At 39.8% G+C, this 18,450-nt stretch overlaps 1 protein-coding gene across 3 annotated transcripts in view; it reads right to left on the minus strand.

The window, feature by feature from the left end:
* The window catches only part of meis2a (Meis homeobox 2a), a 72,117-nt gene that overhangs the window by 35,695 nt on the left and 17,972 nt on the right, over positions 1–18,450 (minus strand). For all 3 annotated transcript variants that reach the window (XM_088924815.1, XM_088924814.1, XM_088924816.1), the window contains one exon: positions 4,828–4,973. In XM_088924815.1, the coding sequence (XP_088780941.1) occupies positions 4,828–4,973 (146 nt within the window). The remainder of the gene's footprint in view (positions 1–4,827; positions 4,974–18,450) is intronic.

The following is an 18,450-nucleotide window of genomic DNA, read 5'->3' on the forward strand; positions in this document are numbered from 1 at the left end:
TCATGGAAATTATAAATGTAAGTTTTTTTTTTAAGAGTTCCTTTTTCCTCTGTGAGAGCTAAGTAGACAACACTGCTTTCTAGGTGAAAATTAAATACACCAATGAATAAATATAACAGTGTTCATTTGAAATCATGCAGTTCCGCTAATTAATTCTATATGTCTACTAATAATGTTATTAGTTCATCACCAATGGGTCTGATTCTGCTTCCCAGATTCATGGGCTATTGTGAGAAAGAAGGGAGAGAACAACAGATGGCAGACAGAGTTGACTTCTGTCCTCACCAGTGTGTTGTAGAATAGGATTCATTTGGAACGTTGTTTGAAATAAGAGCGCACTGTAGCTGCCCCCTTCAATATTTATCAGATAGCTCTGTGACTGATGATCTCCTAAACATGACTTTTTTTCTTGTTTAGGTTTGTTTTTCTTCCACACACCAAACCAAACTGTCCTTCGGTTGCTAAGGGTGACTTCCAGTCTCTGCGGCAAACAAGCACATGACAAATGAGTCTGGGGGGCCTCACTCAGCCCTGAACCCTAATGACCCCCCAAAACCCATCCCCCCCCCCCCCCCCAAAACACAAAACATCTTTCGTACTGACATTAAACAACGAATGCGAAAGAGATTGCGGATCCCCATCACAAACAAAAAAACAAAACAGCATGCCACAGTAAAACAATTTCCAACAACTTTCTGAAGCACAAAACCGTCAAAGAAAAATCAAACGGACAAATAAAATAGGAACGAGGCAGGAGAGCTCTTGTGCGATGTTTAAACCGTTAGCAGATGTGTTCTACCAGCTTAATGGCACTAGTGGTGGAACAATACACACGGATTAAGAGGACACAAACAGGCCACAGGAAAAAGGGTAAATGTTTAGTCTACTTAAACACAGGCTTTTCGGAGTGGTGGACTTGTTTTCTGGTAAGACAAACATCCGTTGTCAGGGATAGCAACATGGCCCATGTTCAGGGGTAACATGGTGAGCTTTTTAAAGGTAGATCAGCAGATCAGGGGCCGTGCATAATATATCAGACAAGAAGATGACTTTCATCACTACAGCATCGCCATGGAGACTAATGTGCAAATGCACAACTGACCAGCGTCTTTCCAATCCCAATGCCCTGTCCAGCTAATGACGTTATTAGTTTTCTTATTATTGTAAAAAGTGCTGCTGCTACTACTACTAATGATGATGGTGGTAAAAGTAATGATTTAAATCTATAAGTTCTGACTTTTAAAAACATGTCTTTAAACTTTTTTTTATTTCCTTAGGAATATGAAAGTTCGCCACATGTGGAATCTCCAAACACACTTAGGGTGATTCTCTGGGCTGAAGTAAAGATTTTGACCCATTATATAACACAAGTTAATTGAATTCACGGTGCCGTCCTTGACTATAATTATTATTTCTGGTGTGAGGCTAATGTTTTGCTCTACAGCTGAAAAGCTGCGCGAGAGCTCCAAGTGGTATCGTCATGTCTGAGTATTTCCTGTTTTCATGCCCGTCCACTCTTGCCTTTGCGGGATAAACAGGGAGCTCTTGAGGAGGAAAGCTAGGGCTGCTGAGAGGCTAATTGAGTGGACTGAGGACTCCTCCACATGAAACACGAGGGCACTTCCAAGTCTCTGAATACACCGAGGCTGGGGTGAGTGATTCCCTGCCCTCCTTTTATTTCTCCATCTTTGAAGTGAAGTAAAATCTGCCTTAACAGTAAAGTTTACCTTTCTGATAACATAATCTCCCCATAGTATTGAAAAGCTTATACCAACAATCTGGGATTTCCCTTTTCCGCCTGCGATTGGACGATATCCAGAAAAGGAAAAGGCAGAATCTCTAGTCTTCTTTACTGGCTGACTTATGTAATTTCTGTTTTGCACCGTGCGTTAAAGGAAATGACATCTCTAGGTGGGTTTTTTTTCTCGTCTCCAGACTGAACTTAAACAATCAAACCGTCCAGAAAAACAAAACAGAAGCTCTTGTGCTCGTACTTGGAAAGGCAAATACTTTTATTTTCACTTAATGAATCAGAAATCTAAACTGATATGAAAAATTGTGTGTGGTGGACAGAAGAAGTGGTAGTTGGAGAGCATTGGGGGGGGGGGGTGACTGATTTTGTTATTCTGAATCTAAAAGCTAACAATTGTTACTGTTGGCCTTTGTTGTTTTTGGGGGCTCCTTTTGAGCTTTTCAGAATAGGTGACAATAGCTTGGGGTTGAGAACATATGTAGAAAGACCCCTGTGGTTAATGGAAAAGTTGCTCCATGCTGGCCGGGTGTTTGAAAAAATACAACCAGAGTTCTTTTATTTCTCCCCAGTTAATGAATGCATGAATGCCAGAATGCAGCAATAGGCCATTCAAGGGCCAAAGTCCCCTAGCATTCCCCCTGCACGAACACATCCTGAAATGGAAAATACATTTGCCTAACAAATTAAAATAAAAGAGATGGGTGGGGGGGTGGGGGTAGAGGGGGGATAATTCAATTAGTCCCCTTTTACTCCAAAAAATATAAAGGTAGGTTTAAAGGAAGGGATTATTGCTTGTACAAGAACGGGCCAGGGTTTTCACAAAAGGGACGAATAAAGATTTGAGACAACATCAGGAGAAATAATAAAAGGGGAAAAGAGGTCTTGAAGCTTGCATTTCCATGAATAAAAACTGCTTCTAGACAAGTCTATGGGGCTTCATTCTCCATCTTTCTCTCTTTCAATGCAATTTTAAAACAATTCTATAGAAAATAGAGCAAAGGCTCCAAAGCTTTGTGAATCACTTTTTCCCCCCTTTTTTAAAAAAAAATCAGGGAGCGCTACAACCCTGAGAGGGCCATACTTACATTCCTTTAGTTGCCAGGAAAGCCGCCTAATGATCCTTCAATAAAGCAAGAAATTTCGACTTGGTAGGAGCCGAGTAAATTAACTAGCAGACGTGTGTGTAAAAAAATAACCACTGTGGTAGGTGGCTTCGCCTGTACTCGTACGCTGGGATTTAAAAAAAAAAAACGACTTGCCCACCAGCCTTCAGCTTGCTGCAGAACAGAAAAAAAAACTCCCAGCAGTTTCTCTCTCTCACACTCACTCAACTTCCAAATTAAAAACATTTTACAGGTTGCTAAATCTCCAGCTGAGGTGATGTAGCAAAGAACAGCTGTGAAGTAATTTTGATAATGATGAGAATAATAAGCGCATGGCAAGGTTCAGGGCTTTGCTGTTGCAGCTTCAGTGCTCCTGAATAGATAAAAGTGATTAAATACTCCTGATTATCCCTGACCAATATGTAATGGATTTACAGCCCTTTCAATTAGTCAGTATTTGCTTAGGACTCATTATTTTGTCTTTGGTTAGGTAATCAGCCTTGGGACCCCTGTTCCATCTAAGTCCTCTGGGCAAAGTGGGCACATGGAGCACCTGACCTTCTTAAGGGTCTAAGCTGCAGCCCAGGGCTAACCTCGGCACTCTCCCCTCCCCCATATCTGCAGCTCCGGAGGAGTCACTCCGCATTCTGACCTCACAACCACAATCAATACACCTTTGCTAGTTAATAATGTCCTTACATCAAAAGTGGCAGTCGGGAAAAATCTGTCCATTGCCACCTGCTTGCTTGCTTTACCACGCCACTTCAATGGGTATTGACACCACTGAGTCACCTCACATGCAGTCCCTCACTGCCACACTGCCAGAGCACACATATTCAAGAGAGAACCTCCCTACTCACACCCCTCTGCCTCAAACCAGGAGACTGTAACTAACTTTCTGCAGCCTGTAAATATTTCATCAGATGACCAATTTTATTCGTGTTACTGAGTTGTATGTATAATCACCAAAAGCTATTCTGACTAAATGTTCAGCACAGGGAGAACACAAGCGCACAGTTTACTCTGTACTGAGTAGTTTCAAACTTCCCCACTAATGGGGAATGTTATTTTGCAGTTCAGCAAGCTATGTGTTGGAATGTTGTGATTATTAACACTAAAGAATTCACCAAGGAACACATTTAGTACAGGGCAACAAAGGAATGTTATTTAATGTGATGAAACCAGAGAGCTTCACATGATCCCACGATGCTGTATACCTCTTCTATCAAATTATTATTCGATGGCAATTATATACAACAGAACAGGGGTGCATGTTTTTTTCTAGAGTAACAGCCACAAGCTCGCAGAGTAGGGGAAAATGTTTTTTTTACCTTCACAAAAAGAAAAACACTTGATAAACAAACCATCACTGTCTACAGAAACCATGCACATAAAAAACAACTCCAGAATGAATGCTGCAAAAAAAGTGTCACTCTTTCCTCAAAGATAATCTCCAGTATCAAAGTGGTCTAACTTTTAAGATAATTTGCTTAACGAATGGCAAAAATGCTATTTTAATCTCTGTGTTACATAAAGTATAAACAGAAACATAACCATCTGGCTTTTTGATAGAACTGTGTACATACATCAGGAGATGGCATGCTTTTGTATTTAAACATTCATGAAAAACAAATTATAATAATTATATATACAAAGTAAACATTGGTGTGATTGTTTAAAGGGCATCATAATCAAGTTTGCTTTGCAAACGCAAATGACTGATCATTTCTGGAGTTCAGAGGTGTTGCAGGATTACGCAGCAATTTCATGTTAATCCCAGCTACTGATTTTAACATGAAACAAACATCCAGCTAACCAAAGAAATAAATGAAAAATGCAGATTCAGTTATTCCATTTCACAGTAGGTATGGCAAACACAAGGCTCCTAAGATGAAGTAGGCAAAATACAGTTTTGTGCATGAGGCCGCTGTACAGGGCAATAAATTTAAAAATAAGCATCTTTCCACTCACTGTGAGATGTTGGAATAGCCACGCTCTCATGATATTTGTTGCTACTTTTGGGAAAATTCCCCTTTTTTTCTGTCGTTTTTTGTCCTTGTCGGGATCGTCATCGTCACCTGTGCCAGGTGAGGCCACACTGTTATCTAAACCATCACCTGAAACAAACAAGAGAAGAGAGAAACAAAAGGATAAGGAAGGGCAAAACTCCAGGTATTCCTAATCGAAGCTCACTAAAAAAAGTTTTCTTTTACTGTTGTAAAAGACACACTATGTACAATTATTGGTAAGAAAAATAAGCATGAAAAAACAGGAAGACAATCATTCTCCAAGTACGGTATTAATTCAGTCAGAAATCATGCACAATGCTAAATAGTTTTCTTATTAGAATTTTATAACGAGAAAAAAGATATTTTAAAAAGCAAATTCACACACATAGCAAATTCACATACATATTCTGAATAATTAATAATAAACTGAGCTGAGAAAAAAAAGTGTCCAAGGACAAATACTGAGGTGGCACTGCGTTACAGTGCGATGCACATAATGGACTAGAGCACACCTCAACCCCTCCCCTTTCGACTGCACGATTTGCATGACAGGACAACTTTGGCTTCCGCTACATTAACGTCCATCATCATTTTGCTTAAAGAAGAAACCGGTGCATATCAAGGCAGGTTGCTCACTTTAAACCGAAGTTTCCATCCCCAGCTCTCTCTTCTTCTGTGCTTTTCACTGGCATTAATTGTGCATTAGCAAAAATGATTTACTTTTAACAGTCATAGTTATTTTTTCTTACCCTCAGGCGAAAATGCCTTGAAAGCCTTCCTTGAGGGCATCTAAATTATGTATCTGAAAAACTCCTCCACTAAGGCATTGCGGGACCCCGACTTTCTTAAAATTCATACTTGCATGTCTTCCTGTTTTTGGGGAGGCATCAATCATGAGCACCTATACAAGCCATATTCGCGCATAAATATTTGAACTAATAACATTAAAAAGGGGGAAGAAGAAAGATCCGACTGGTGGCGTAATCAAATGCAAAATAAATGAAGAATACAAGGACAGAGTAGGGGCTCTCTCTCCTTCTCTCCTTTTTTTTCTAGTTATTTTTCTCTTCTTTCCCTGCGCTGTGTTTTCCTTACACATCATTAGCCCAGAGCCACACGAAAGAGGAAAACAGAGAAGTGCAGAGTTTGTGCTCCCTGCTGATGTTTAAGAAGCTGGGGTCCTGGGAGGACATCTGGGAATTGGGTAGAGACTGTGAGTTTTGTAATTTAAGAATAGACATTCATTAGCAGCAAATGCCATAAATCCCACGCTAAGTAAAATCCTTGTTCAGGAAAGCCTAAAACAATAAACTCTGGACTTGATGTAGCCAGAGCTGGACACAGAGTAGCTTCCTGACAACTGCAACAGGGCACCACTTGCTAATTCAACTATTTTTTTAAACTTGAACAACAATAGTAATCACAGCAAGACCAGAATAGCTACAAAGTGGACTGTTTTCTAGCTAATAAAGTTTTTATTTTGGCATCACAGGTCTTTCCCCTTTCTCTTGCCACCCACCTCTTTAGACCACAGAAACTGCAAAGCCACAGCAAAAAGCTGGCAGATTAATTTTATTGATGTTTCCATTTTCACTGCAACACGATCCCGTCCCGCACAAGGAAGAGTCAACCCTTCAGTATTTACAGACTGACATGTCACTTCATTATACAGCTGCCCGGCCTCCCCTAAAGCCGAAAGGGCTTCCTTTCCATCTAAGTAAGCAGAAGCAACAAAACTCTACAACCATCTTCTCGCCTTTCTTCACTGCACACACACACACATACATATGCACACAGATACATGGGAAAAGAAAAAATATGAAGGCAAGCCAAAGAGGTGGAAATAATCATAAAAATGATGCTGGATCAGAAGGAAAAGGGAGGGGGGGGGGGAGAATTTGCACAACCTCATTACATCTGAAGAGTGCTGGTGATTTACACCCACCCCCATTCCTTTCTTATGTGCCAAAGAAGGAGTGCTGCAGGGCAAATGGTCCCAAACACTAATGGCTTTTGACTGTTCCTTGGCAACTCTGGCATTTTAACCTGTGTGGATGTGCGCTCCAAAAAAACAGAAACTGGAAATGTCTCATCATCTGTCCATGTGACACAGATGGAGAGTGGCTATTACGAGCCGGGCAAAGGGCCGCAGGGATGCGAGGTGCTATAGTGTAGCCCCAGGCAGTTTTGGAAAAGCAGTGCCCTCAGAGATGGGAAAAAAAACCCTCTACTTAGAGCGCTTGCAATGAAAGTATGTGTGTGTTTTTGTATGCAAGGGATGGGAAAAGAATAGGGATCAAATATGATCCTATGGTATGAAAGCTCGAGCTAAAATTAAAAGTTGGACAAAAAATTAGACAACCTCCCATTAAGAGCTTTTCAACCTTTCCCCGTGTACAAATTTGTGTTCTGAAGGGCACCCAGGAATATCTGCTTATTCAGGAAATTACCATTAGTTAGTTATTATTTTACTTCTGTATGATGTGTATATGCATAGTAGAAATGCATAAAATGAGTGTGTTACAGTGTGTTAAAAAGTAAACTACTTTTAAATATTTGTTTCCTACAAACTACAGGAGTACAGAATTTGCATAAAGTTCATGCTCTCTTGTTAACACACACTTTGAGACCTCAGAATAAACTTACAGGTAAAAAAGGCACATTAGAGCAATTGAAAGCTCCGCTCCTTTTAGCAAAGCTTTGACTTGGGCTCCTCAGGAATTAATACTAATACTTTGATACGCCTCTGAGTGGCAGCACATTATACCACTGTTTGAATGGTGTTCCAGAGAGAAAAAAACAGAGACCACAATGACCACATTGCTGCTGGACTACTGTAGGGAAATAGAAAAACTCTCTCCACATTAACACCTGTCAGTAATGTATTGCAGGCAAACAGTAATAATAATAATAATAATAATAATAATAATAATAGCATAGGAGAATAAATCTGGATGATCAGTACTTATAGCGCCTTACATGTATGAGAAGTGTTTTTATTTTTAATTTTGTAACTCATTTTGTAACACTTTCAGAGAAAGCATTTTGAGAAAAAAACATATAATTACATATACAGTACCTTTGTTTGCAATCATTAGAAGCCAGATGCAAATGGCAGAAATAAGCTGCACAAGAAACCAACGGTTCAGAATAAGACTTGTTTTATTTTATTGAGCAATTAGCAATTCATTGAAGAAACCACTGTACGAGAATAACACTTATATAACTAAAATTTTAGGAAGATGAAGCTATTTCCTTCTGCTGCTCATTTTTGTAGATTCGAAATCATGCACCAGCACGTCAAGCTTCAGTGTCTGGCTTAAAAGACCATTTTTTTTCCATGCTGCTTTTCATTGTTGTTCATCTTGTTGTTGCAGGGTAATCAGGCTTGTAAATAAAAGTAGCACTCTTTTTTTTTTATTTTGACCTACGGAACCAATACTTAAAATGACTAATTACAGCAGTTTCTCTCACCCCCTGCCGGGTTGCACTGCTCAGGCATGTTAAAATGAAATTCTGTATCATTTTGAGGTGACCGAGGGCACGGCCTTCTGTGCTGGAGCTCTCTTGTTTAACAGCTGCACTTCTTTTCTAGAAGTGCAACATGGAGACGGCGTGGGCTTTGGCAACATTAAAGCGGGGGGGGGGGGGGGGGGAGTTTGGAGGGAGTGGAGGGTGGGTTGGGGGTAACAGTGACCCGGGACACCTTCTTTGCCCTCGGAGGCAGCACGGAAAGAAAACAACCCCGCCGCCTTCTTACCTTGGGCTTCCCTGGGCCCTCAACACCCTCCCCCCGGGGTCCGGCAAGAAAGGAGAGAAAAGAAGGGATTTTATGCTCCTTTCTCCTCGACTTTTCAGGCGGCATAAGCGGCATTTAGCACATTCAGCCCCCAAATGGCTCCAAATGCTGGAAGCGGTGGGGCCCCCCCTTTGTTAGCCTCCCTCTATTTACACAGGATTTACGCAGGCCCTCTCCAGTAAAGAGACCACATGTTCCTGACAGAAAGAGCTTCCAGTCACACCCTAGCAGGCAGCAGGACTGCCAGCCACTGGAGTTTCACGCTGACCCACAGGATTAGAGGATTCAGCTACAACGAGACGGCAACAATATGCTAACTAAGCGCTTTTTTAACAGAAAACAATAATAAGGATTCCATTTGCTTCCCATGTAAACCCGAAACGTACGTTCCAACTTGTAGATGGAGCTGGGGCTTTCCATGCTAAATACTCTGGAATCTGCAAAGATTTTTAATGAAGGACCAACTTTGGCAGAAAAGCACAAACAATGTACTTGTTCAGTGAAAATAATTCAGGTCATTTATCAAGCCTCTGCTCATCAGCAGTATACTGTACAGCAGGTTTAAAACCTTGGGCGTAGGGAATCTCATGAATAACAATGTAAGAAATATGCTGCAATGTACTTTGCCTGATGTTTTTTTATTGCAATTGTTTCCTGAACAGGGCCAGAACACGACCACCCCACAAATCTTAATATAAAATAAGACCTGAATAAATGCCGTTTTTTCCAGAATGGCTCCTGACCAATGGATTTTGATACCAGAAGTCTTTAACACTTCTTATACCTATTCTTCAACCTAAATAGCAACTGCTAAAGTAGTCGCAGTTTCCTTGCATTGGCCTGCTACTTTCAGGTGTGACTGAAAAGTTTACTTTTAAACTGAGGGGATTTAACACTCGAAAGACTGGATTTCATTTCTGTCATATCTGTATTGTGGTTTTGGATGACATGTACCCATAAATTTCTAGAAATAAAAAAAGATATACAGTTTGCAGTTGAGTCATTTTTTTTCTGTCTACCACTCCTATCTTGTTAAATTACTTTATAATTGAACTCATCCATATTATTGAGTGCCTTTTAAAAGCCCCGTTCTGTGCTTTAGAAAGCACAGTCTCAACCATAGTCTTAAATTAACTGAAAAAGGTATAATTAGATGCCTTGCCTGCTAAGCCTAGTGTTAAGCATCTAGCACATGGGAAGACAGCTCTCACTTCAACCCCACCCCCTCCTCCCTTTCCCTCCCTCCCTTAGAGCAGCTATCTTTTTGACATCCTAGGAATGCTAGAGATAACTATCCTCTCTCCAGTGATGCAGAGAATCAGAACAGAAGCGAGCGCTGACACTCCAGAGTAGGTTTTTAAACTTAGGAGGGTGCCTTGTTTTAAAGGCCAAGCAGCCTTACCTTTTAACCCAAAAATAAAACAAGCACAGAAGTTCACAAAAGGACTGTGGAGAAAGAAAACAAGCCAGGGGGCGTGGAGCAAGCCTTAAATGCCTTGTGATAATCATCTGCCAATAATCCCGATGTTTGAGAAGGCCTTGCTATGTATATTATCAAAGGCTTTGGGCAGAAAATTACAAGTGTAATTAACCTGCTACCTGTAACAACAATTACCTCATTACATCATAAATAGTGCCTCTGAGAGGCCTACAATAGCTGCTCCTGGTCCCCGATTATTGAACAGCCCAAGTAATGGAACATTTTCTCTCAATCCAATAACATTTTTTAATCATTCCATGCTGATGATTTTACAACTCACAAATGCAGGAAGTGGGTTTTTCCTTCTGACCAAAGCTATCATGAGTACTTAATTATGGCCACTGAATTCTGGCCAGAGTTTGCCAGATATATACTGTAACTATATATAATTTTTTTTTTTAGTTTAGAAAAATGTGGGATTTTAAAATAAAAAGTGGACAAAAACACATTGTTTGATGTACTAAATATTCACAACAATAGTTTATATGTGAAGAGGTGCTTTTTGAATACGATTTTTACAAAGTCTTGCAAATTACTATACTTTTACCTGGGTTTGAAATTAAAGCAGGCATATTTAATTCGAATTATTTGTGTTTCTTAACAAAATCAAGAGAGTTAAAAGCATACATGTGTTTGCATTAGACAAACAATTTAGTCACTAATCTTATGATAATACTGTAAATCTAATTTTCTGAGAAATTGTATGATAAAAAATGCAATATTTTTCTGTCCTTTCCCAAAAATGTAGGTTTTTTTTTGCCTGCTGCTTGCTTTCTTTTCCGTTCTAGATGATCCCTTTACAATTTTGGAAATTGTTAGTTGCCTCCTAAAAACCTCCTTTAACACAGAGGCACATGCTAAATGTTACTCTTACTGTGCGTGTGACCAGAAGCCAGCAGTAGGTGGAGATATGAAATAGAACCTGCATACTTATAGCCATATAATAACAGATAGGGTGGGAGCATTGAAAGCTTAAACATTTTTCCCCAACCACACTGTAGCCTCATTTAATCCATGCATCACTAGCTTACTGTGACTGGGTTTCACAATCATGTTTTTTTTTAGTGTTTGAAAAAAACAGTTTGATAGCAAATAACTATGTCTTACAAGAGAAGGTGGAGCTATAAAGAGAAAAGAGAGACATGAAAAGCAGAACCGTCACTGATATTGAAATCCAATTCACATGAATGGAAAGGCTAAATTACAGAGGATGGGAGAGCTGTCTCCCTTTTTTTTATAAAAAGCATCACGATGCCCATGACTGCCCCTACCCTATGTGACAGGGATCAGTGGCTAATGAAGAGTCCTGGGTCTAGACCAAAGATTTCACACTTTGTGATTCTCTGACAACTCCACCCCATTCCCCTTCTGGGGAGTGAATAGTCTTCCCAATCCTAAATAAAATTACACTAATTGGTCCCAGAGGTTATCTAGGTGCATTGGATCTCTTAAAGATAGTGTTATTGCATCCCCCCCCCTCCCCAGATGACTTTAACCAACCCTTCAGTGCCGCCCCAAACACAATAGATCTTTTTTTTACAGCGATCTCTCTAACTGACATCAGATATCTGTCGTGCACTTTGATAACTTTATTACCATCGGAAATAAATTACATCCGTGGCTCTCCAGTGTTGGTAACTAAAACTCATTCTTTAGGTGTTGCTTTTCTAATTAGATAGAATGAGCCTGAGGAAGGAAAACTGGGTCATGTTAAATTAATTGGAATGAGCATGAAAATTAGCAGAGCAAACTGCATCAATTTTCTAAAAGAGTCCTCCTTCATGTTAAGAATTAAATTTAAAAAGAAAAAAAGAAAGTGGTGCATCATGCAGCATTGTCTGCTATCGGCAATATGGCATTATTAAAACCCTCGTAAAGAAATCAAAGGGTTTTTTAAAAGATATGTCGTGGCTGAAAGTGTCTACAGTGAAGAAGTCAATGTTTTGCACATAATGTTATTTCTGAAAAGGGAAACTCGAACTTTATGAGCTGAAGCTAGCTGTATTCAGTGGTGATTTTCTACCCCCAATTTAACTTAAAATTACAACAAACAGATCTTATTTATTTTTAATTTGATCAGGACCAATACGTGACACCTTGAAATTATTAAAACTGCCTCTGCTTTACTCTGTGGACGCTGGCACAAAATAAGCCTAATAAATGAGTGATTTTTCTACCAGTGCCATTAGAGCGGAGAAAGAAAATGAATTAAAAGGTTTAGAAATCAACAAGTCAACCATCAGATTGTAGCCTCTGCTCAGCATATTCTCATCAACCCCTGCCATGAAGTTTTCAAAAATGTCCCGAAGGCAAGGAACAAAGCGAGCAGAACTGATTACAGCCACACTCACTGCTTTGCTGTCTAAACTCTGTTTGGCTTCCTAATGAGCTCACTAAAAACCTAATTCATCTCCCATAACCCTTCTCAACCCTCCTTGAAATTCACCATTATGGAAATTACGGATGAAACATTTACAGACTGTGTTCAAATTACTGCTTCTTCAACAAGCAGGTCTCTGACCCCACAGTGGCCACAATAGAAGTATGTCCGGTATGAAAACCAACTCTGCTCAAAACCAGCAGGACAGTTAAGACCTGCTCTCCTGGTGCCAATGATTTCCACATTAATGCTTTCGATCCCCATGAAAGCTGGAATTCGGTGGGAAGCTGGAAGCTCTGGAGACGGCGAGAGAGGACATCAAATGGGAAGTTGTGAATGAAAAGGGTAGGAGTGGGGAGAAATTCAGTTGTACTGGTTGATGACAAACAGCTGAAAAGCAGTCTAATGTGTATTCCCAGCCTGATAGAGGAGGAAACTCCCTCAGTTCCTCATTACATGAAGTCAGAATGATCCTCACGGCACCTAAGCTGTAACTGGGAGATTACCGAATTGATGAATCCTTGGTTTAAAATGCAGCTGTTTTATTCTGCTTTAGTAATTAATTCTTTTTCCAATACCTTATTGATTAAGCGTAGACCCTGATAAAGTTCAAACTGAGAAGAATCCCCCATGGCTTCCACACTTGCTCATGAGAGTCAATGAAAACTTCCTCCTACTCCACCTGCCTCCTCTGTGTGCTGATCCAGTGAACAGCACAGTTTTTTTCTCATAAATTAGTCAAGCCATGTGGGGCTGTGTTAGTTGATCGCGGCTTTTGTCTCCTCTCTTGCTGACTCGCTTTTCTCTATCGCTGTCCTTTGTGCTGTCACACACAAAGTCAGTGAGCAGTTGCCTCTCTCTGTGAGCTTCAACTGCAGTGATGAACGCCTCTTACAAAACTACATTTTATTTTCTTTTTTTTATTCCATACAGCTGCAAGTCCCTGATCAACAGTAAGCACAACATGGTCTCCGGGGACCCAACTAGCAAAGAAATCAGATACTCCTTTACAAGAAAGAAAGCTACTAGTGTCTTGTCAAGACCCCTCACCTATCAGCTCCTTTACAAGTCAATAGTTTTCTGTCTTGTGTCCTCCACCGAGCCATTTCAGACATTAATTATCATTTATAAAAAGGTTGGTTTGAAGTGGAGTGCCTGCATTTTCAGCTCTCGAGGAAGAATTCCACAACCTAGAAACTTGGCGAGACTTAGAACAATGGCTAAATGCCTATTTCAGCTTGAAAATGTCAGTGGTGCAAGGTTTTGACGTAAAACTGTGTTGAAAATAACGCATGAAGGAAAGTAAAACATGACTAGAACACAGGCAATATTTAATTCATTTAGAGGACTCTGTTTGCTTCCATTAATGGTGATGGTAGGGTTTGATGAATATCTATTGACTATCTCTGTCCTTCTTAAGATATATTCCGAAACCATTTCATTAGCATCCAAACCTGGTCTTAATTTTGATTTTCAAAGCTTGACTGTTCTTGGCATAAGAAATTGCACTCTCCCTGTAGCCTGTTGGCAAGAGCCCATTAAGACTGTGAAAAATGGTGCTTCGGAGCTGAGGTTCAGATTACTATGACTCTATTATGCTGACCTACAGTAATAGGTGTTCAATTGGATTTCTTGCACATTTTCTTAATGGTAATAAGTTGCCTGACACAAGTTATCATTACCAGGACTTGGAGAAGAAGCCTTAGTGAACCTGAAAGCCAAACGGGGTAGTAAGTGGCAAATCCATAAACATACACATGCTGCAAAACAAAATGACTTTTTTAAACTTATGCTGCTAATTGGGGCCTTGGTATTTAGAACATTTTTCTCAAGCAAGTAACTCTAGCAACCAACCTTGATATCATATAGATGGAAAAGGCTGTATTTCTAGCAATAAATAATCTACTTCATGGAAGTTTTTTTTTCTCTTCTTTGTAAATTATTATGCAGCCTTAAATTGTAGCCCAGAATAAAGCTCCTTTTTTGATGCAGTTAATTAATTCTACTTCATTCCTCTTAGGTCTTCAAGACTGGCATTTCCTTTTGTTTTATTTTTCCTTAATATTGACTTTTCAATTTTCCCTGAACACCCCATGACCTGGGCAGACCAAATGGGGGAGCCCGTAGCTATTCCCATCCTAAATTTCACTGTAGGACTAAGAAATCAAAGAGAGGTTCCAGCAGAAAATAGGCTACTACGGGAATAAAGAAAGAAAAAAAAAGAAATCAAATTTTCCTTAGTGCATTAAACAGGCCATGGTGGTAATGTAACACATATTTTTACAAGAGAAAGACAGAACTGCTGCTGCCTCTTCAGCCAAAGGAAGCACGACTAATTTTGCTGTAACAATGGGAAACCAATAGGCGCCCACACAATAGCAGGTGCTTTGAATAGGAGTAACCCTTCCAGCAGGGAGCATCTCTCACCCAAGCTGGGCCTTGTTGCATAACCTTTCATTTTACTGGGGTCCTTTTGACTTCTAAAAGATGAAAATGATCTCATGAGGCAAGAGTTGAAGGAGGCCTCTGGGTAGAAATAAGATCAGTCCTACGCGCTGGACATTTTTTTTTAATAGTTACAGAATTTGTTCTTGTGCACATTTTAAATGTCCTTCAGGCCATGGAGGGGTAGCTGCATTCCCCCACCTTCAGAGCATTCTTTTCGAGGTCAAAAGGTCACTCTTCACAGATGTCTCCAGCAGACACACAGTTGTCTAAAGGTTGCATCCCAGGATGTGTGCATTCACTGTTAACAATGCACTTTTCTCTTTTGGAAGCTAAAAAATGCTTTTTAAACACAAATAAAGAGAGTTTTTATTGCCTATGACTTAACTTGAGTTTCTCAAAACAAAAAGAAAAAAAAATCACACTGGGGAACTGTCCAGTGCAAAACAATTCAAGGTTCATCTTATTTTTTTTTATTTTAGCTTCTATCTGAATTTCCTCCCATTGTTTTAATCAATGCAGAGCCATTGTTGCCCAATGGCAGCAGGAAAGATGCTTTTAAACTTTTACAAGAGCTAGTGCTCTCTCAGAGTAAATAAAAACATGTTACTATGGAGCAACTGTCATAAAGACACTGAAAATTCTTGACTAGGCACTGCAGAAACCAAACAAACACCAAACGTGCTTGAACAGAAAGACAAAATTTACATTAGTTCAATGCTACGCAGCCGTATTCAAAACTAATGGGACAGGACATAATTTAAAAGCAAACCGAATCATTAAAAAAGTGGGTTTCACATGTGGGGCTTAAGACTCTGTAAACAGGCAAATAACAGATCTGAGTATTCATGAGGAACACAAACTGAGCATTCTCTGCTGGCTTGTTCCTTTTTATCTTTCTTTTGATATGGTGTTTTCTTCCAAAAAGCCCTTTTTTCCACAACTGATAACCTTAGAAATGAATTATCTTAATGCATGATGAACATTTTGTCACCCAGAGCTGGAAGCAAGTGAGTATTGAGATTCTTGTTTGGCATGTTGATTTGTTTTGTTGTGCATTAACCTTCGTTCTTCAAGAGTGCTCAATGCTTCAGGCTTGTAAATAAGAAATTATCCTTGCTGACTTACACTCATGATACTTCCTTGGGGTAATTAGAAATTATTAGGCAGTTTCCTACAACAACAAGAGCTAATGGTTCTTACTACTGCAAAAGCATATACTTCCTATAGTTCCTGCCCCCTCCCTGAAATAAAAAAGAGGCTAATCTGATAAAAAAAAGCAGATAGCAAAAAAGGGACATGGGACAACTGTTCTTCCCAAAAACATGAGCTTGCTTACAGACTCATTAAAACCCACACCATGCAGTTGGGCTAGAAAATGTGTGCATTATCCTGAATAATGTACCAAACATTTACATAAGCTTAAAACGCACATTTATAAGAAAAACATAAATAAAGTCGAATGTAGCTTCATTATCTTACTCCCACTCTGTTGGATGTTGGCTGCCTATAAAGTAGTACCTGTAGGGTATACAGTAGCTACTATATAGCATTCAGAATCCTTTTTACAACCACACCCTCCCCATCAAGACTCGGCTCTACAGCTATAAGATTACATCCAAATAATGTTTGTCTTTTTTTGTTAAATAGGGGACCTCAGCTACGCAGTGTTTAGATGTAAAGAGGCAGCGAGGATTAGAGGCCTGGAAAGAAACAGCACGAAAAAGTGAAAAGAGAGCAAGGGCTGTCAGACAAACACAAAAGAAACGAGGAAACTTAAAGCTCTGGAGTCAGGGTTAATTCCCAAATAAGCACACCTTAAACGCCACTGCATGAGTGGTTAGGCAGGGTTTAAAGTCACCCTGCAGGTGTGCCTTTGATAGACTTGGCCTTTGTAACCCTTCTCTAAACCATAATGGGGACCTACCAAGACACAAGGTATTTGAAACACTGCCTGTGGCTAACAACCCTTCCACACACACAGACCCGCACACACAAACTCCTAAAAAAACTGGCTAAGAGACTAGGTATATTGGATTATCACTTCTTCGAGGTGACTTCTTAGCTGACCTCAGGTTACCTGCTAAAACAGACCTGTAAATTCCTCCCTAAACCAGTAACTTTAAGCAGTACATTGTTATCCTTAAAAAAATATACAGCAGCAGTAATGGACACGTAACCCTTGGGGAAGGCGGCTGGAATTCCTTTTAGCAACATTACATCAGTTCTCCTGTGTTGTACAAAGTGCCTATGACCAAAGGAGCTACATGTGGTGGCAGTGTACAGCTCAGCCATGAAATCCCACTCCTTTCTGCCAGTGAAATGCTTTTGTGCAGACCAGATAAACAAAGTTGCTTTGCTCAATATAACCCAATCACAATATGATACTTCTTGCTTTAATTATTCTAAATATATTCAAGGAAAATTAAAACTACATCTGCAAAGGACAAAAAAAAGTTCAGTAAATCAAGCTTCCCCTAATGGCACATAGCATACATTCTCCTCAGCTGGCGTAAGAATAATTTTAGTAATTTTTTCCCTATGTCCAATTGAACATTAGTTTGCACATTAGCCTGACCCAGATAATGTGGTTTTCCTGCTTCAGAACAGGCAGCAGTGTGGGCCGTGCACACAACCTGTTCATGATTACAGGCCAGAAGGACATTTTGATGGCAAAGACGCCCGAGGAACATCTGAATACTAAAAAATATAAAAGGAAGAAAAATGGAGGGGAGAGAGTGGGGAGGTTAAGGATGACGTTACTGTTGCTGTCTTGCTGGCGAGCATTTCTGATTTTTGTTCATTAATCCGGAGTATTGGGCATGTTACACAGCAAGAATGAGCTGATCATTTTGTTTAATCACCTTTTGGAGGAAGGCCAGATGGTCTGTGTTGAAAGCAGTGCACACTGAGAGATGAACCTCAAAGCACAGCCCCTGAAACAGCTTCTAACACGCCACTAGAGCTTTTCCCGTAAACGGCTGAATGCTGAATCCAGCAAGAATTTGGTCTCGGAGCAGAAAGGGATACATTTGAAAACTATGTGCATTAACTATACTTTTCCCCATAGAATCGGCACTTGGCATGAATAATTTACCCACTGTTATGCTAATGGGATCATGAAAGTATCCCTCCGTATTTTTTTTCCAGAGCAACTATTCTCAGCTTTCAACAATCACCCCACCCCTTAAAAAAAGCAATAGATCCTGTCGTAGCCCAGGTCTATTAAATACAAAACAACGGACCAGTTTCGAAGATAATAATCATTTGTTTTTTTTTTGCTTAAGTCACATACAAATGGGAAAATCATAATTTCCATTTCTGATTTGATGTAAATGTTTTTCATTGGTATGTAAAGCAGAAAATGTACCATTGTGTGACATCTGCTAGGTGAGGTTTAGTTCTCTACGCGGGAGATGACATCAAGCTGTACTAAGCCTAAGGTATATTGCAAGTACACAACGGCACAACAACAATGTGA

This window comes from Atractosteus spatula, chromosome 9 (assembly GCF_055471065.1).
Source record: "Atractosteus spatula isolate fAtrSpa1 chromosome 9, fAtrSpa1.hap1, whole genome shotgun sequence".
Classification (NCBI taxonomy): domain Eukaryota; kingdom Metazoa; phylum Chordata; class Actinopteri; order Semionotiformes; family Lepisosteidae; genus Atractosteus; species Atractosteus spatula.